This window comes from Phaseolus vulgaris, chromosome 7 (genome assembly GCF_051622355.1).
Source record: "Phaseolus vulgaris cultivar YP4 chromosome 7, ASM5162235v1, whole genome shotgun sequence".
In the NCBI taxonomy this organism is placed as follows: Eukaryota; Viridiplantae; Streptophyta; class Magnoliopsida; order Fabales; family Fabaceae; genus Phaseolus; species Phaseolus vulgaris.
In genome coordinates, this window is record NC_143504.1 from 58103464 (window position 1) to 58119502 (window position 16039).

A 16039-nucleotide genomic window follows, 5' to 3' on the forward strand; every position below is an offset into this window, starting at 1 on the left:
TATTTTATTAATGATATAGATATGTAATAAGGAATTCAGTTCTCCATTCTCAATTTCCTCGTAAGATCTAATCTTACACTCACCGGACCACTCTATCGCGCCACCGTCCACGGTAGCTCCGGCAATCACCTTTGGCTTCCTCACTTTCTCTGTCTTTTTCTCAGGTCCCTGTTTTATCCTCTCTCTTTCTCTCTCGATCTATTGAAATTTCAACTTCAATCTTATGATTCCGTACCATTTTGCGATTCTTCATATTTATTGGATTCATCTCTCTTTTTTTGTGACAATTTCCTCATTTCACCCCATTTGCGGTTTATTTTCAAAGATAAATCATTTCCCCCCAATTTTCGTTCTTTTTACAGGGTTTGATGTTTTTAATTTTGCCAATTGCTTGTGATTCTATGATAATTTTTAGATAATGATTTACTCATAATTGCGTTTCACTTTCTTCAATGCGAAATTCAATGAATATTTGTGTGATATTTAGAACCTTTGGCTGGGCTTTTCACTTTTCATCAGCTTGTGAATAGGGTTTATCTTATGGGTATTATGTTTTTGTTGATGGATTATTACTATGTATAATGAACTGTTGAAGTTTGAGTAGTTTCTTGATATTTTCTTTGCCTTTTCTGCATTGCAAGGGACTAGTTGACAGAGGGTTTAGTTTAGTTTAGAGTATTAGTTTCACTTGCAAATTGTTGTTTGAAACTAACTGTTTGCATTGTGTATGTGTGTGTGTGTTGATAGCAGAAATATGCCTTCTCAGAAGGTTGAAACGGGTCACCAAGACACGGTCCATGATGTTGCCATGGATTACTATGGTAAGAGACTGGCAACAGCTTCATCAGATCACACAATTAAGATAATTGGAGTGAACAACACGGCCTCTCAGCATCTAGCAACATTGACTGGTCACCAAGGACCTGTTTGGCAAGTAGCATGGGCTCACCCGAAGTTCGGTTCTCTGCTTGCATCGTGTTCCTTTGATGGCCGTGTTATTATTTGGAAGGAGGGTAACCAAAATGAATGGACTCAAGCTCATGTGTTTGATGAGCACAAATCATCTGTGAATTCTATTGCTTGGGCGCCCCACGAGTTGGGTCTCTGCTTGGCTTGTGGCTCATCTGATGGGAATGTATCTGTTTTCACTGCAAGAGCAGATGGTGGCTGGGACACTGCAGGGATTGATCAGGCTCACCCAGTTGGTGTTACTTCTGTGTCATGGGCACCATCAATGGCACCTGGTGCCCTTGTTGGTTCAGGGTTGCTTGATCCTGTGCAAAAGCTGTGCTCTGGTGGCTGTGATAATACTGTGAAAGTATGGAAGCTCAACAATGGACTGTGGAAGATGGACTGCTTCCCTGCTCTTCACATGCACACGGATTGGGTTAGAGATGTTGCTTGGGCACCCAATTTAGGGCTACCTAAATCTACTATTGCCAGTGCATCGCAGGATGGTAAAGTGGTTATATGGACCGTAGCAAAAGAGGGTGATCAGTGGGAAGGCAAGGTTTTGAATGATTTCAAGACACCTGTTTGGAGGGTCTCATGGTCACTGACAGGAAACATACTGGCAGTGGCTGATGGGAACAACAATGTGACATTGTGGAAAGAAGCAGTAGACGGGGAATGGCAACAGGTGACAACAGTGGAGCCTTAGAATGTGATTTGCTGGCCTTGTTTAGTACTTTGAAAATGGTTAGAATTTTGTTTTGAAATATAGTTGACATCTTGTTTCCCTGCATATTATACAGTTGATTAATTGTGCTTCATAGCGTTACTTCCTTGATGTTTGTGATCCATTGCATATTCTGTGATTGGAAGAATGAAGTTCATTAGTTCGAGTTATTTTGAGATCAGAAGAATGTTTTGCATAAATTGTTGCATTTAATTTGGATTGCTCATGATTAATATCCTTGAGAATTTGGTTTTAACCAAGCCTGTGATTGGATGAAACTATTTTTATTTATGCAGTGGATAAAAACATTATGATCTTTTCGAATAACATTGAACACATTATGATCTTTCGAATTGTCTTGTGCTTTCACATAACTGAGTTTCATGTATTGTATAAGAATGATTTATAAAAAACGAATGACGAGTTCAGATAAACCATTCTTTGAACATAATAATGGGTTTTTAAATTTGTATTTTATTTTTCATTTCATGAGAGTTTTTTTTTTAATTACATTTTACAGAAAATAATTAAAGATATCATTCTTAGTGTGAGCTATTTTTTTATCACTTCTCAAACATATAAACTATTTTCTATTGAAATGAGTAATCTTCAAAAATTTATTCAGAAATTAAATTAGTGGCAATCATATTGAATGAAAAACTAGAATAAAATATTTTTTTATTTCCTGTTAAATTTTTTGAATTTCACTTTTATTTTCTTTAAGATAAATTGTATCTCCAATTTTAAAATACAATATCTTAGATTAAAAGTATTATTTAATAGCATTTAAAATGTGCTATTTAAACCCGATTTATCAACTGAAAATAGCGTATTTTAAAATTAAAAAACTTAAAAAGAACAAAAATATAATTTATTGTATAATATATTATCAGATAACATATTTTAATGTACAAAATTTTGAGCTAAATGACGCAAATAGAAGCTCATATTGGTTAATTGCTATATCAGATTTTTTTTATAATATATTCATTTTTTTCTAAATACGTTTTAGGTTTCTGCCATACACTTTATTTGAAAATAGTTCCTGTAATTTTTTTGTTTTGTTTTAATTTTTGAAGTATATTATTTTTTTAGTTTTTATTAGAAGTAACATTTTTTTTTAAAAGACAGCTTCTAATAATTTATATACATTTTTTTTCTATTCAACTGTAATTTATGAAGGTTGGAAAACATTTTTTTTAACTTAGAAAAACAAATAATAAAATATTTCTTTGAGTGATATTAGAAATGACTGTTGGACTTTTCACTATGCTAAAATATTAGTAACAAGTATTTCATTAAATTTATCAAAACAATAAATATATAAAAGTCTAACAAATAAATATCTTTATATAAACAAAATCCCCTTATACTCATTAAAAGGCAACAAATTAGTAAATGTCTTACATAGTTTCATCTAAACAAGTGTGTTGATGAAGCCATTGCATAATTTTACAAAAATGTTGAAACTTTATTGTTTGAATTATTTTCTTCCTTCATAAAACTTAACCATATGGATTTCTAAATGCCTTCAAGAGATTAGGAATATCATGGGCAAGCATATCATCCACTTTATCTATCATCTTTTTATTCAATTTTTCAAATTTGTCAATGTTATAAGATCTCAAGTTCTCTTTGAATTGTTCAACATCTGGAAAATCACCAGCTGGTAGATGAAACTCCCTTTGTACCTGATTACAAACATTAATTAACATTTTAATCTTCAAATGTTATCATAAATGTACATGCATTTGGGTTTAGTTTATATATTCATACCTTTCCAAATTCAACATCCAAATTATCAATGAGCTTTTGTTGAGCTTTAGCTTTTCCTATCATGGTGGGCATTTGCTTCTTCAGATGGCTAATAATGTATGCATGTATCACAACATCCCTTGCTCTCTTTACAAATTCATTGATCTACAATATGAAAAAAAATATTAATTTATAAGAAAAGTCAACCTTGTATAAGTAAAAACACATATTATTAAAGTGGATATTATATTATAATTCCAATTCTTAAAATTGAAAACCCCAAAAATTTCATATTGAAGATAAGATAGTACAAAAAGTTCTCCACAAAATCATAGATCAAAATCAATCCACTTTTCTAGAGAGAAGAGGATTATTAGAGGATGTAATGGTGACCAATGAAGTGATAGGTAAAATAAAGAGGAAAAATTATCAATACATAACTATGAAAGTAGATTTTGAAGAAACATATGCTTCTCTTATATGATGAGAATGGTATTCTTTAATTTGTAAACAAACTATTTGTCAATATTTTTTCATAGAAATAGTGTTTAACAATGACAAGTACATATGAATTAGTAGAAAAAGTACGAATAAAACTTACCTTACGGTCGCAAGCCTTCTTTGGTATATCTTTCAGGTCTGAGAGAAGGTCATCTTGTTCTTTCTGGAACAATTCATTACCAAGTGGACCACTAATAGAATCGTGTACAGACTTATCGTTGAACGAACTGCCAAAATTGTTTAAACACAATAAAAGAACAATGCAATTTTATATAACAATCAAAGTGTGACCAAATCTAAATTATACAAGAATGTGTGCCGTGTAAAAAGTAAAATCAAAGAAAAAATTCTTCCACTTAGTAAAAATAACAAATATGTAACTTCATGACATATCACAAACTAATTCTCAATGTAGAGAAAAAATATTATTTAGAGGTCCATAAGAGAGTGCATAAATATTACAAAGTGACTTACCCAATATATACACGCATAACTTCAGGAACATTCAATACCTTCCCAAGTGACCACATTAATGCACCATATATTCTCATCAGCTGCAACATTCAATCATACAAAACATAGGTTAAATTTTCTAATCAATGAAATTGTCAAATTAAGTATAATTAAAATATCAGCAATATATGTTTTTACTTGTTGAGGATCAACTTGGTCTGCTTTGTTTAAGACCACTCTAATTTTGTTATCATGTCCTCGTAGAGATGATATCACACGCTTAAACTCATCGCTAACATCAAGTTTGTGAGGATCAAACAAAAGGAGTATCAAATCACATTTAGCAGCAAACCACGATGTTACACCTGTAAAGTCATATTGTCTATGTGTCCTTTGTTTTTCTCCGGATAAAACTCCAGGGCTATCAACAAATGTAATGTAATCCAATAACTGAACAATTGATACGAAATGAGAGAGGTGAGTTTTAAATGCTATCAAAATATTTCTTAATTTTGTTTTAATTAGGTATAAAAGACTCTTACAGGATGAGGCATTTGAGAACACTCAAATTTGGACAAAAATGATGTGCCGAATGTAGTAAGACCACTAAATGGCATGTCTGCTTGAACAGCAACAGTGTTACCAGGAATGCTTCTTTCATCTGGCCCAGACTATACAAAGAGAACCACCATTAACTCTTTAAAACTAAAGCAATAACTAATTTTCCAAGATAACCAACATTTGAAGATATCAAACACCCAACTACATTTTTATACTTACATGTCAAACATCCAAGTTCATTTGAAGTCTTATTTCTCTAACTCCATTCAATCTATTTGAATGATTTTGTTTCACATAATTTGTATATTAGTAATATCTTTCTCATTTTATTTGAACAAAACTATTCAAAGATGTTGAATCATTTAAATATTCACATTCAAATTTCATATACATACTAATGTAGATTAACCTACCATGACAACAACAAATCTATCAGTTGTTGGCTCTGGTCCAATATGAGCACCTAATGAAAATTGTAAGTAAAACAAATAAGTAACATGAAGTGCATAACTAGAATGAACAATCTCACATACACATTATACACATAGGAGTTGAGGTTCAAGAATCACTTACATGACTGGGTAAACAACTGAAACTAAGTCTAAACTTATTACGAAGTGGACTTTAAGAAAGACTCTAATCTCTAGTCGATGTGGGATCTCCAACACATCCCCTCACGTCGAGAGTGCCAACTCGTGCGTGAGACTATATATTATGGGTGGTCCAATAGCGGCCCGATAGCGATCCAACAAATACTCGCTAGGATAGACTCAAGATGGCTCTGATACCATATTACGAAGTGGACTTTAAGCCTAACTCAACCCCATAAAACCGGCTCATAGGGTTGAGGTTTGCACCCACTTATATACAATGAAAAACTCTAATCTCTAGTCGATGTGAGATCTCCAACAAAACTAACTAGTTATATTTCTTGTTAAAAAAAAAAATAGAATCACCTACTAACCAATAATGGAGAGACAAAATCGTTATAATTGTATGCAACTTCTAAAGGCTTCAACTTTTGAAGGTAAAGTTTCTTCAACCCATCTATAATTGATGTCACCGAAGATGCAGACACCTATCAACATATGCTAAAAAAATAAAGATATTGAGAAGAGAATGAAAGGGGAAAATGACAAATAATTCTCACTTTATTCCTCTTTTTTACACACATATAAAAATATTAGAAGATACATTAGAAGAATAAAGAAAGAACACCATAACTTGTTGGTCCAAACTAAGATATTTACAATTTCATTTTGTTACAACAAATATCCTTTATTTAATGTAAATAAAACTTAACATTAATTTAGGTTCTTGTACAAGTATATTGATGACTTTAGTCCCCAAATAACAACTTAATCTTAAATTAAAACTTTAATATAGCCTTCAATATAGATTAAATCTTGTTAGGTTAATTTTCAATATAGAGTCATAAAATAGTTAACTAATATTCCAAATAAATCTTCTAAAATATTTGTACACCCAAAATGAAAAAACCTAATACATTCAAATATAAATAAAATCACTTGATTTGTTTCTCTAGTCACACATAAGTTTAGCATGTTTGAGTGAATCTTTATCTAAACAATATTATAAAGTTAAGGCAACAAAAGATGAACAATATTAAGCAACTAAAAAAAATAAGTATATGACTTTCTAGCTATGATACAAGTGCTAGGTCTTGGTAAGTAATTTTAGCCAAACATCCAATTATTGTTTAAAGTAACAAATTGTTTTCAAATCATGTTAATTCTGTGCCTATCAAAGTGACAAAATGCTTACCTCTTTTGTTGATTTAGCAGAAAACCAATTACTTGCAGGTGATGGCTGAGGACTAACTGCATGACTATAAGTGAGTGAAACTGATAAAAAGTAAAGAAATAAAAAGGAAAAATGGTAATGTGAAAGATGCATTTAGTAATGAAACTAGTACACTCCTTTCATGATTAAGTTTGGTGGTTTATAGAGTTAGATGAATATCTCTAAACAAGTTGGTCTTAGTCATTTTTTTTTATAAAGATTGGAACATTTCTGAATTGAAGTGTTTGTATAAGAGTTGAAACACCTTAAAGTGTCATTTTATTTATTTATTACGGATAAAAAAATAAAAGTAGTATACATTACCACTTGATTCTTTATCTTTATGTTTGCGTTTTTTCTTCTGCATAAACAAAATCATGTAATGATCACTCATCACACTCAATGAATTAATGTACAGAATCAACAACAACAAAAAAAAAAACTTACTGCAACTAATGCATCCAAACCCTCCATTGTGGGTGGTTTTGCATATTTCATGGCTGAAATAAAAGTCAATCACATGTTAATAACTTTTATAATATAGAATTTAATGAGTTAAAAATGAAAATTTTCAATTGATGCACACAACATAAATAATAAACCAAACAACATGAAAGCAAAACAAAAATTACCATCACTAGTTAGTAGATCATGTGTTATTGAGTATCCACATTGTCCTAGAGAGACCAGCTACAATTTAAATGGATTAGGTTTTGGATATTGGTAAAAATTAAACTTAAAAAACATATTTTCTAAAAGAAAACTTATTTTTTTTACCTGCATAGCAGTGACAAATTCTTTGAAACCTAGATATCCTTCTCGTTTTGTATCTGCAATTGCCCATACCTTATTTCAATAAAAAAAGAGTAAGGAAGAAAAATATTAGTTATAAAAAAAAAGAACAAATATCAAAATAAAAATGTAAATAATGTCAAATAATGTAACTTAAATAAATAACTCATATTTGATTTTAAACAATTTCATATCTAAGAGAAAAATGTTATCTCACAATAAAATCATAAAATAGAAACCAATTTTTAGAGACCAAAATAATTAGCTGCAATAGTAACTAAATTAGAGACCATTTTAGAAACTAAAAGAAAAATTGATTTCTAAATTAGTTTTTATTATTTTTTAAATTTGTATCTAATTAGCAATCAAGGTTTTGACTACCAATTATTTAGTTTCTAAAACCTTGGTTGCTAATTAGATACCAATTTATAAACTATTTAACAATAATAAAAACTAATTTAGAAACCAATTTTTGTTTTAGTTTTTAAAATGGTCTCTAATTTAGTTAATATTGCAACTAATTATTTTGGTCTCTACAAATTGATTTCTATTTAATCAACTTTTACCTACATAAATTTGAAAGTTTTCAAAAGGATAAAACTTGCATACTTACCTATAGTTCTTTATGTGATGATATTTGGTCATTCATTGCTAATATATATCTTATTAAATGAATTACATATTACCAAAGCAAAACTTTAAATATGATTAAAATATAAGTTTTTCCCTTTTTAAAAATACCCATTAAAATACTCATTAGTAATGATAATAATCATAGTTAGTTAAATTCCCAAATTCAATAATAGTTTTTGGATTAAATGATGAAAAAGTTTCAAGTAATTTATTCAATATGATTATGAAAAAGTGCATCCATGATGTGACCAAATCACTGTAAAATTGTTATGCACTTAAAATTTCAATAATCCATAAATAAACCATCTTTGTCAATATATAATTTTTTGTTTATATGCATAAAATAAATCTATAAAATACAAAACCTGCTTTAATTCTTGTCGTGACAAGTTTGACATGGTAAAAAGCTTGATGGCTTCTTTCCCTGTAAAGCGACCATCTCCATCTGAAAAACACCAAAAATGCAGAATATTCCCATTATTTTAAATCACATGCATTTAGTTTTGCATAAATCAATCACATGAATGACAAATGAAGAAGGTTAATAGAAAGAATCTTAACAATTATTTTCACTCAATCTAATTCAACTTTTTTATTGTTTTGGACATTTAGGAATGGAATGAAACAAAATCTTAGAAAACTAGTGATTAATTATGCAAAGGATTTGAATTATGGTAAAAGACAACAAAGATTGAAAGGTTTATATATTGGTTGAATCATTCACTGATAAAAAAATAAAGATAAAAAGGTTGTTGAAATGAGAACCTGCATCAGCATAATTGAACCACTCTTCGTATAGGGTTTGATAGTCTTCAAAAGTTGAATCAATGGGTACTATCTCAAGTCCCATGATAAGAACAATACAGAAAATATGATTCTTTTTTTTTTTGTTTTATGAATTTGGGTGAGATGTGAAGAGGGGTTCGAGATGCATGCAAATGGTTGGTTACATGAGAAGGAATTGCACTGGTGTTGTTTCAAGCAATATTTGATACAAATTTGGTGTTTTTAAATTGTGAATGTTGATGTTCAATGCTAAGAGATGTGTTCAGAACCTAGAATTCAAATTTCCATTAATAACTACATAAGTTAAATGAAGAAACTATCTTAAAAGTTTTTTTTTAAATTTTTTTTAAAAAAATAGTTATGTGAAAGGTTTGACAAAATTATTACACAACTTATCATTTAATGTGAATTTATTTAATTTGGAATCAATTAAAGCACCTAAAAATAGTTGTATTGTTTTATTTTCGTGAGTTGTATTTGGTAAAAGAAAATGTGTAGTTATAGTTAAAAAAATACTAAAAGTATACTCCATATTTTATTATTGATTAAACTAAATAATTTTCTTATGAGTATAGTTGTAGTATATTTTTAACACTTATTATTGTGATACTATATTTTTAATATTTACTAACATATGGGTAAAATACATTAAATTTCATTTCAATAATAAAGGTGTTAAAATAAAATTATAAAATAACATGTTAATATATTTTTAAAACTGATATATTATCAAAGTGTTGAGACACTTTGTACTCGATTGAGATCAAAACATTATAAGGTTGGAATATCGATTAAACTAAAATTAATGTTTCGTTGATTTAGACAAGGTCGAATTTCTTTTAAGCTATTTTTTATTTGACATTATTGAGATTCTTTTCTTGCCAATATATGATAATGTACATTACTCAAAATTTTCTTTTCTTAGTCAATGTTTATGGAGCTTTATCTTGATGAATGTCAATTAGGTTTGTTGATTGACTTTTATGTTGTTATTTTTTTAATCAATGTGTTGAAATTTCTTTTAACTATTAAATACTTTTAAATATTAAAAGGATTTTTATATTTAGTGATAATTGAAATATTGTATAAAAAATTAAAATTCAATAAATTTAGAATTATTTTATGCAATCAATTATCTCCCTACTTTTTCCTTAAAAATGATAATTATATAAAAAGATATATAATTATTTTTAAATTACAAGATTAAAATAAAATCACATTTAATTTAAAAATGTTTTTTTTTTCTTTTTAAGCTTAATTTAAATTTTTTGTTTTAGAGAAAGTACACTAGAGAGAGTTTCTACAAGCTTACAGAAAATACTCTCTTAATTGGCACAAATAATATTAAGATGCCTAGATAGACCTACACAAAAGGAAATGGCTTAAATAAGCTGATATAAAATGCAGAAGACTTATGCAAATGACCTAAAGCAAACATGAAATGCAAATAGATCTAGATAGACAAATATGAAATGCAAAGACTTAGATAAGTTGATATGGAGTAAGATGTGCCTTATTTATTAAACCTTTTCTGTCCAAACCCTTATTTTGTAAAGACAAATATCTAAACAGTAGTTAGATTAAAGACGTGAATCAGGTGAATGAGTATAGTCATACAATAGTTCAAACACCCGAAGCAGGGATGTAAAATACCTGCAGAGAGAAATGGATGTGAAAGAAATACAAGAAAATATAAAGGGAGAAGAAATGGTGAGTGTTAAAATAACAGAAGCAAAAAAAAGGGATATGACAAAATCAGAGTTGCAACCAAATCACCAAATATTTGGGTTTTTAAAGTTGGGTAGAGTTAAAGTACTGAAAGATGTAGTTGGAAGTAGCTGCTTGTTTTTGCCACAACAAGGATTCACATCCTCCTTTCTTTTTTAAATACAATTTTCAGACTTTCCTAATAAGAAGATACAACCTCTGATCAAGTTCAAACTTGTTGCAATGAGAAGTATCTCCCTTCAACAGCATCAGTAGCCCACCAAATGAAATATTTAGCTCCCTACAATACAAAGCCCATGAAAATTATGATTATTTAAAAGAATAACAAAGATTGAATTATTAATGTAATGATCGCATTCATCTCTGACTAGGGGAGCTGCTACTAAGAATAAAACCAACTACATAATCTCAACTTCAGAGAACTCTTCATCTCATAATCGAAAGATAATTCCCAACTGATTGGCACAACAGAACTCAACAATGCATAGATAATGGTCGATTTTATTTAGTGAGCAGTGTTATTTACATACAAAATAAGTCAATCGGCACTATATGAACTACAAATATGCGATTCACTTATTCATTTCATGCTCGTAATCAATTAAAAACAATTAAAATCCGAAGGACGAACCCATGGTTCCTGGTTACTAGCTTCTAAATGGCTATTTGGCAACATGCAGGCCATACATAATTAAGGTACTGAGATTAATTTAGTTATTTTAGTAAATTATTAAATATTCATATGAAACTCAAAACTGGAAATAGACATACGCCTTTTCACGCCCAGAACCCTCTGTTATCCTGTAGAGCTTCCCATACATGACATATTCAAAATTGTTGGCCAGTGATTGTCGATTGATCTGGAAAAAAAACATATAAAGCAGAATTCTGTAAGCCAAATTAAATTAATTAACTGAGTTGAAAATCAATAGAGAAAATATAATAGAAAAAATAGCTAAAAATAAAAAGAAAATTAAGAAAGACAAAGGGAACTATTAGCTATAAATTGGGTTATGTATAGATCACACCACCACCCACAAAGTTTGTTAAAAGCACCATGGATTGGCATCAAGCTCACGATTCAATACAGACTAGCATTGAGCTTAAGATCCTACGCAGAGAAAAAATCATTCACAAAAATAGAAACCCTCATTGTTGTTGGCCTACACAAATTGGCTGTTTGTTTTCTATGACTCAATCAACTCACGGCCATAACATCAAGTTCTGGCGTCATTTGACATACTGCTGTAAACCTATCATCCCTCTTCAACCACAACAACTGTGAACCAAGTATTCATCGAGAACCCAAAATCACAATAACCAGTGTTAGTTGGTTTTATTTAAATATTTTTATATTCTCAGATGACAGAAGCTACATGAGTTTGTGTAGACTCCAGGATTTGACAAACTTGATGGCATATGTTCTACAGCAATGTATTTTGTATATTACAAGTGTCCCAGTTATCATGATTTACCAGGAGAAAGAAACATCTTTAATTAGGAAAAAAAATATAAAGGAATTCAAGCCTGAGAACTGTTAGAAGGCTTGATTAAAAATAATTAAAGTTTTTCATCTATTTTCTTTTCATGGTGGTTAACCAGAAGAATGGCCCTTTTTAGGCTGGGTTCATATATCTTTAAACCCATCATTCTCTTTTAACTCACTCTCGAGCTATAAATTTGCATACTATTTAGTATAACTTTAAGAAGACAGAGGAAAAGATTGTGTCCTCTGTAGTTTTAGTCCTTTTTAAATTATATGATCTGAGTTATATCCCAAATGTATTACGTAAAAAATTATAATATATGAGATACTCCCACAATATGTATGTAAATGTATCACACAAATGCCAAAATCAAATAGAGGTAAAACATTGATATGCCGGAGTATTTGGGAGTCATAGATACTTGAAACGTGTTTTAGTAAGAGAGCTGCCAAGTGGTTAGATACAACCATAGATACTGAATATTCCAATACACAATAAAAAGGCACTAAATAAAAATTTAGAAAGAGCAAACTGTGTATTAAACAGAGAAATTTTGCTTCTTACGGAATTAAATTAAGCAATAGTGTCATGTAATCATCAAGATCCATGCATTCAAAGTACAAACCACTCCAGCCACATCAACCATGTCTACGCTCACCATTAACCCAATTTATGTTTTGAATTACAAGTTCATGATGAAGGACAGAAGCTCCCAGTCACAGAAAACTTAATAACAATTATAAAGTAAACAAAGATAGCCAGACACCCGAGGCTTTAACAAGAATAAGAACAACCACTCAGCATTAAATGCACCTTCTAACAGTAACTAATGCTTTGTACCATGATTTCACTTGACAATCATAATAACAATCCTTTAGAGTGAAACAAAGGTTCATTGTACATAATAAATTTCTTACCTGAGTATAATAGCCAGTATCTGGTGTTCCATCAGGATTAAGTGATGAAACAAGCACAAGGGTGAATTTCTGACCGACCTTCAACGGATATATCTCAGAATTGATATCAAGGTGCATAAACATGTCAAACTTTTCACTTCTTGCTTCAATTCGAGTAACTTGAGATGAACAAAATCGAAGCATTAGAATAAAATACGCAGAACAAGATAAAAAAAACATCTCTAGTAAGACAAAATAACCATGTCACGCTACAAATGGAAATCGAATAACAGCCAAACTTTAATGACGAGTTTTGATGGGGAATTTTAAGAAAATAAATTCAATTTTTAAGTGAATCTAAAATATCATACATCAAAAACACTTCTTTGGACATCAAATCTAAAGAACTTTTAGAATGACAGAAATTTTACACCTAAAATAAAACTTTGGGATATTATTTATCTTTTTCTCTCTATCTTCCCCACCCACCTTTCTCTCTCTCTCGCCCTTCCCCTTTCTTAATTTGCGCTTCTATGAATCATAGAAGCTATCCAAATTCGCTTCTTACTTTTTATTTCAAAACAATTTCACACGTTGAATTAAAAACATCAAGTACCAAACAACGAATTTTAAACACACTAAACTTAATTCGCTTCATCCAAACTAACTACTTTAAAAATAAAAAAGAATCTAATTGAAAAAAAAAGAGACAAAATAGTCTATGCATATATGCACAGAGAGTTTTTCCACTGTCAACCTCGTTCCTGATTGACTGTCAGTGTCATGCATTTTAAATTCCACGAAATTTTGAAATCCATTTCACAAAAACAACAAAACGAGATTCCAAAAACAAAAACAAAAAATCGAAATCCAATAATACACAGAGAGCTCAAAGGGAAAAAACCCTAGACATGTATAACAACAAAGTATGACAAGCTAAACCAAACAAACAATATATGAAGAGAATTGAAGCATTGAAGAAACAACACAGATGCGAATAACAATAAGAATACCTCTTTCGAATAATTTTTTGTCATCGGGGTTCAATTTTTCTACTCTAAAAATATCCTCGAAGAGATTATTCTCCACCATGGCTGAAACAGAAAAGCTTGTGAAGCCAAACACAACGAAACTGACAAAAAAAAAAGCAACGCAGAGAAAGGCGAATTACGAAGAAGCATAAGAATCGCAAAATACGAACGAAGATTAGAAGAAGAAGATTGTTGTCAGAACAGAACCTGCGGTTCGTGTCCGGTTCCGGTTCGTTCGGTACAGTACACTACTCTGCCTTATGACTTAAAAGGGACTAAAGTAAAGTAATGAATAAATGAAATAAAAGGAAGCAGAGAAGGTGTTCGAGAATTTTCTTTAATGGGCCTGCTCTTCAATTACCTGACTGTTTCTTCCTGCACCTCCATATCTTCTTCTGCCACCTCCATCATACACATCATGAAAATACATTTTTATCCTTTTTTGTCATCCCATAAATTAGTTTTTGGATTATGTAATCTGGAACATATTTAAAAAAAGAATTCCGGATTACATAATCCATAAGCTAAATAAGACTTCTGGATTATGTAATCCAGAAAGTAATCATGCATCTCAAAAAAGGCTTCCAGATTATATAATCCGGAAGTTAATTATAATTTTGAAGAATGACTTCTGGATTATGTAATCCGAAATACTATAGAGAGATATTTTTGAAAATTCAAAAATTTATGGAGGTGAGAGAAGAAGGTATGGAGATATAAGAAATTAAAAAATGTCCCTATGTAATAGATACCCTGTCAACTTTTCTACTTGATGTATGATGTGTAGAGAATTAATGTATATAATTACTTGTATTAAATTAATTGTGTGTGTTTTGTATTATGTTTATGTTATATTATTTTACTTTAATTTTTATATACTTACCTTATATTATGTATTTATGACTGTGATATGGTTATGATTATTGTGTGATGACACTAGAACAAGTGGCAGTTGGAATAAATGTAGAAGCAACATTCCTAAAAATATTTGAGAAATTTTAAATTTTCAGTTTTTTTTATAAATATGTATATTTTATTACTTTTGAATAACGCTTCATTTACTCTATGATATTTGTTTTGCCTAGTAACTTTCTAAGTTTTGTTATTTTTACAAATGTTATATAAGAAAAATGTTATATATGATTTGGAGAAAGCTCAAAAAGTTGAAATTTATTAATGTCTGATTGGAATGTGACTCTGTATTGATTTGTGGTGCGTTTACTTATATGACAAATGTTCTTTAGATGTTTCGTAATCGATTAAATACTTAGTGGAAAAATTTAGTTTAGGGTTACTCATATTTTTCGTAAAAGGAATGCGTGTGTTGATAAGTTAATTAATTTAGGATTTATTCATAGAGAATCATTTCATTGGTATAATCGACTTTCATCTAGTTTGTTCTTAAAATTCGTTATTAATAGGTATAGTCTATCTATGTATCGTTTTTGCTAACATGAAAGTTTTTTATAAAAAAAAACATTTTAATGCACCAAACAATTAATTATCTTATTATATTAAGAACTCTAACCTCACTGGTTTTCCTATTAATTCAATCACACGTGCGAAAGCCAAATATCAATCGTGTCGGTGTTTGTGTGTGACGGAAATTTCAAGTCTGAGTAGAAGATAAAAACGCGTTGAATTGTTTTAGCAATTAACAAATAAAAAACAAAAATAATTTATTTTTTCTATTTTAAAAATTACATTTTCTATTAACAATCAAATAAAACGCCAATAAAAATGTGATATTATAAAATCCTCACGGACACAAAAACAAAATTGAAACCTTTTATGTTATATAATATTAATAATAATATAATTTAAAAAAAATTAAAAGCACAAAATATTTTGAATAATCATTTATTGACAATGAGTATAATAGTCTTAACTTCAAACACACTCATATTTTTAATATGATTTGTTTTATACCTAGAC

The 16039-nt window shown here is 29.7% G+C and overlaps 3 protein-coding genes across 7 annotated transcripts; 1 reads left to right on the forward strand and 2 right to left on the reverse strand.

Moving 5' to 3' along the window:
• The first annotated feature begins 6 nt into the window (after nucleotides 1-6).
• On the forward strand, nucleotides 7-1848 carry LOC137830680 (protein transport protein SEC13 homolog B). Its single transcript, XM_068638145.2, has 2 exons — nucleotides 7-164; nucleotides 751-1848. Exon 2 carries the CDS (start codon nucleotides 755-757, stop codon nucleotides 1658-1660), a length of 906 nt encoding a protein of 301 aa, XP_068494246.1. The 5' UTR covers nucleotides 7-164; nucleotides 751-754; the 3' UTR covers nucleotides 1661-1848.
• Nucleotides 1849-3146: 1298 nt separating this feature from the next.
• Nucleotides 3147-9026, reverse strand: LOC137830688 (EH domain-containing protein 1-like). The gene is made up of 14 exons (XM_090304859.1): nucleotides 8942-9026; nucleotides 8542-8621; nucleotides 7529-7597; nucleotides 7384-7441; nucleotides 7199-7251; nucleotides 7071-7112; nucleotides 6734-6778; nucleotides 5913-6026; nucleotides 4930-5058; nucleotides 4586-4837; nucleotides 4409-4488; nucleotides 4035-4161; nucleotides 3455-3598; nucleotides 3147-3369 (listed from the first exon to the last, which is right to left on the reverse strand). Exons 1-14 carry the CDS (start codon nucleotides 9024-9026, stop codon nucleotides 3184-3186), a joined length of 1464 nt encoding a protein of 487 aa, XP_090160985.1. The 3' UTR covers nucleotides 3147-3183.
• Nucleotides 9027-10723: 1697 nt separating this feature from the next.
• Nucleotides 10724-14441, reverse strand: LOC137830689 (DNA-directed RNA polymerases II, IV and V subunit 8B). Of its 5 annotated transcripts, none has more exons than XM_068638157.2 (5): nucleotides 14312-14441; nucleotides 14087-14167; nucleotides 13095-13252; nucleotides 11462-11550; nucleotides 10724-10970 (listed from the first exon to the last, which is right to left on the reverse strand). In XM_068638157.2, the coding sequence occupies exons 2-5, from the start codon at nucleotides 14163-14165 to the stop codon at nucleotides 10859-10861; spliced, it is 438 nt and encodes a 145-aa protein (XP_068494258.1). In that variant the 5' UTR covers nucleotides 14166-14167; nucleotides 14312-14441; the 3' UTR covers nucleotides 10724-10858. The 5 variants fall into 5 exon arrangements, with proteins under 5 accessions (XP_068494258.1, XP_068494259.1, XP_068494261.1 ...); XM_068638158.2 differs by having other exon boundaries at nucleotides 14087-14205; nucleotides 14312-14417; XM_068638160.2 differs by having other exon boundaries at nucleotides 14087-14205; nucleotides 14316-14368.
• Between the last annotated feature and the right edge of the window lie 1598 nt (nucleotides 14442-16039).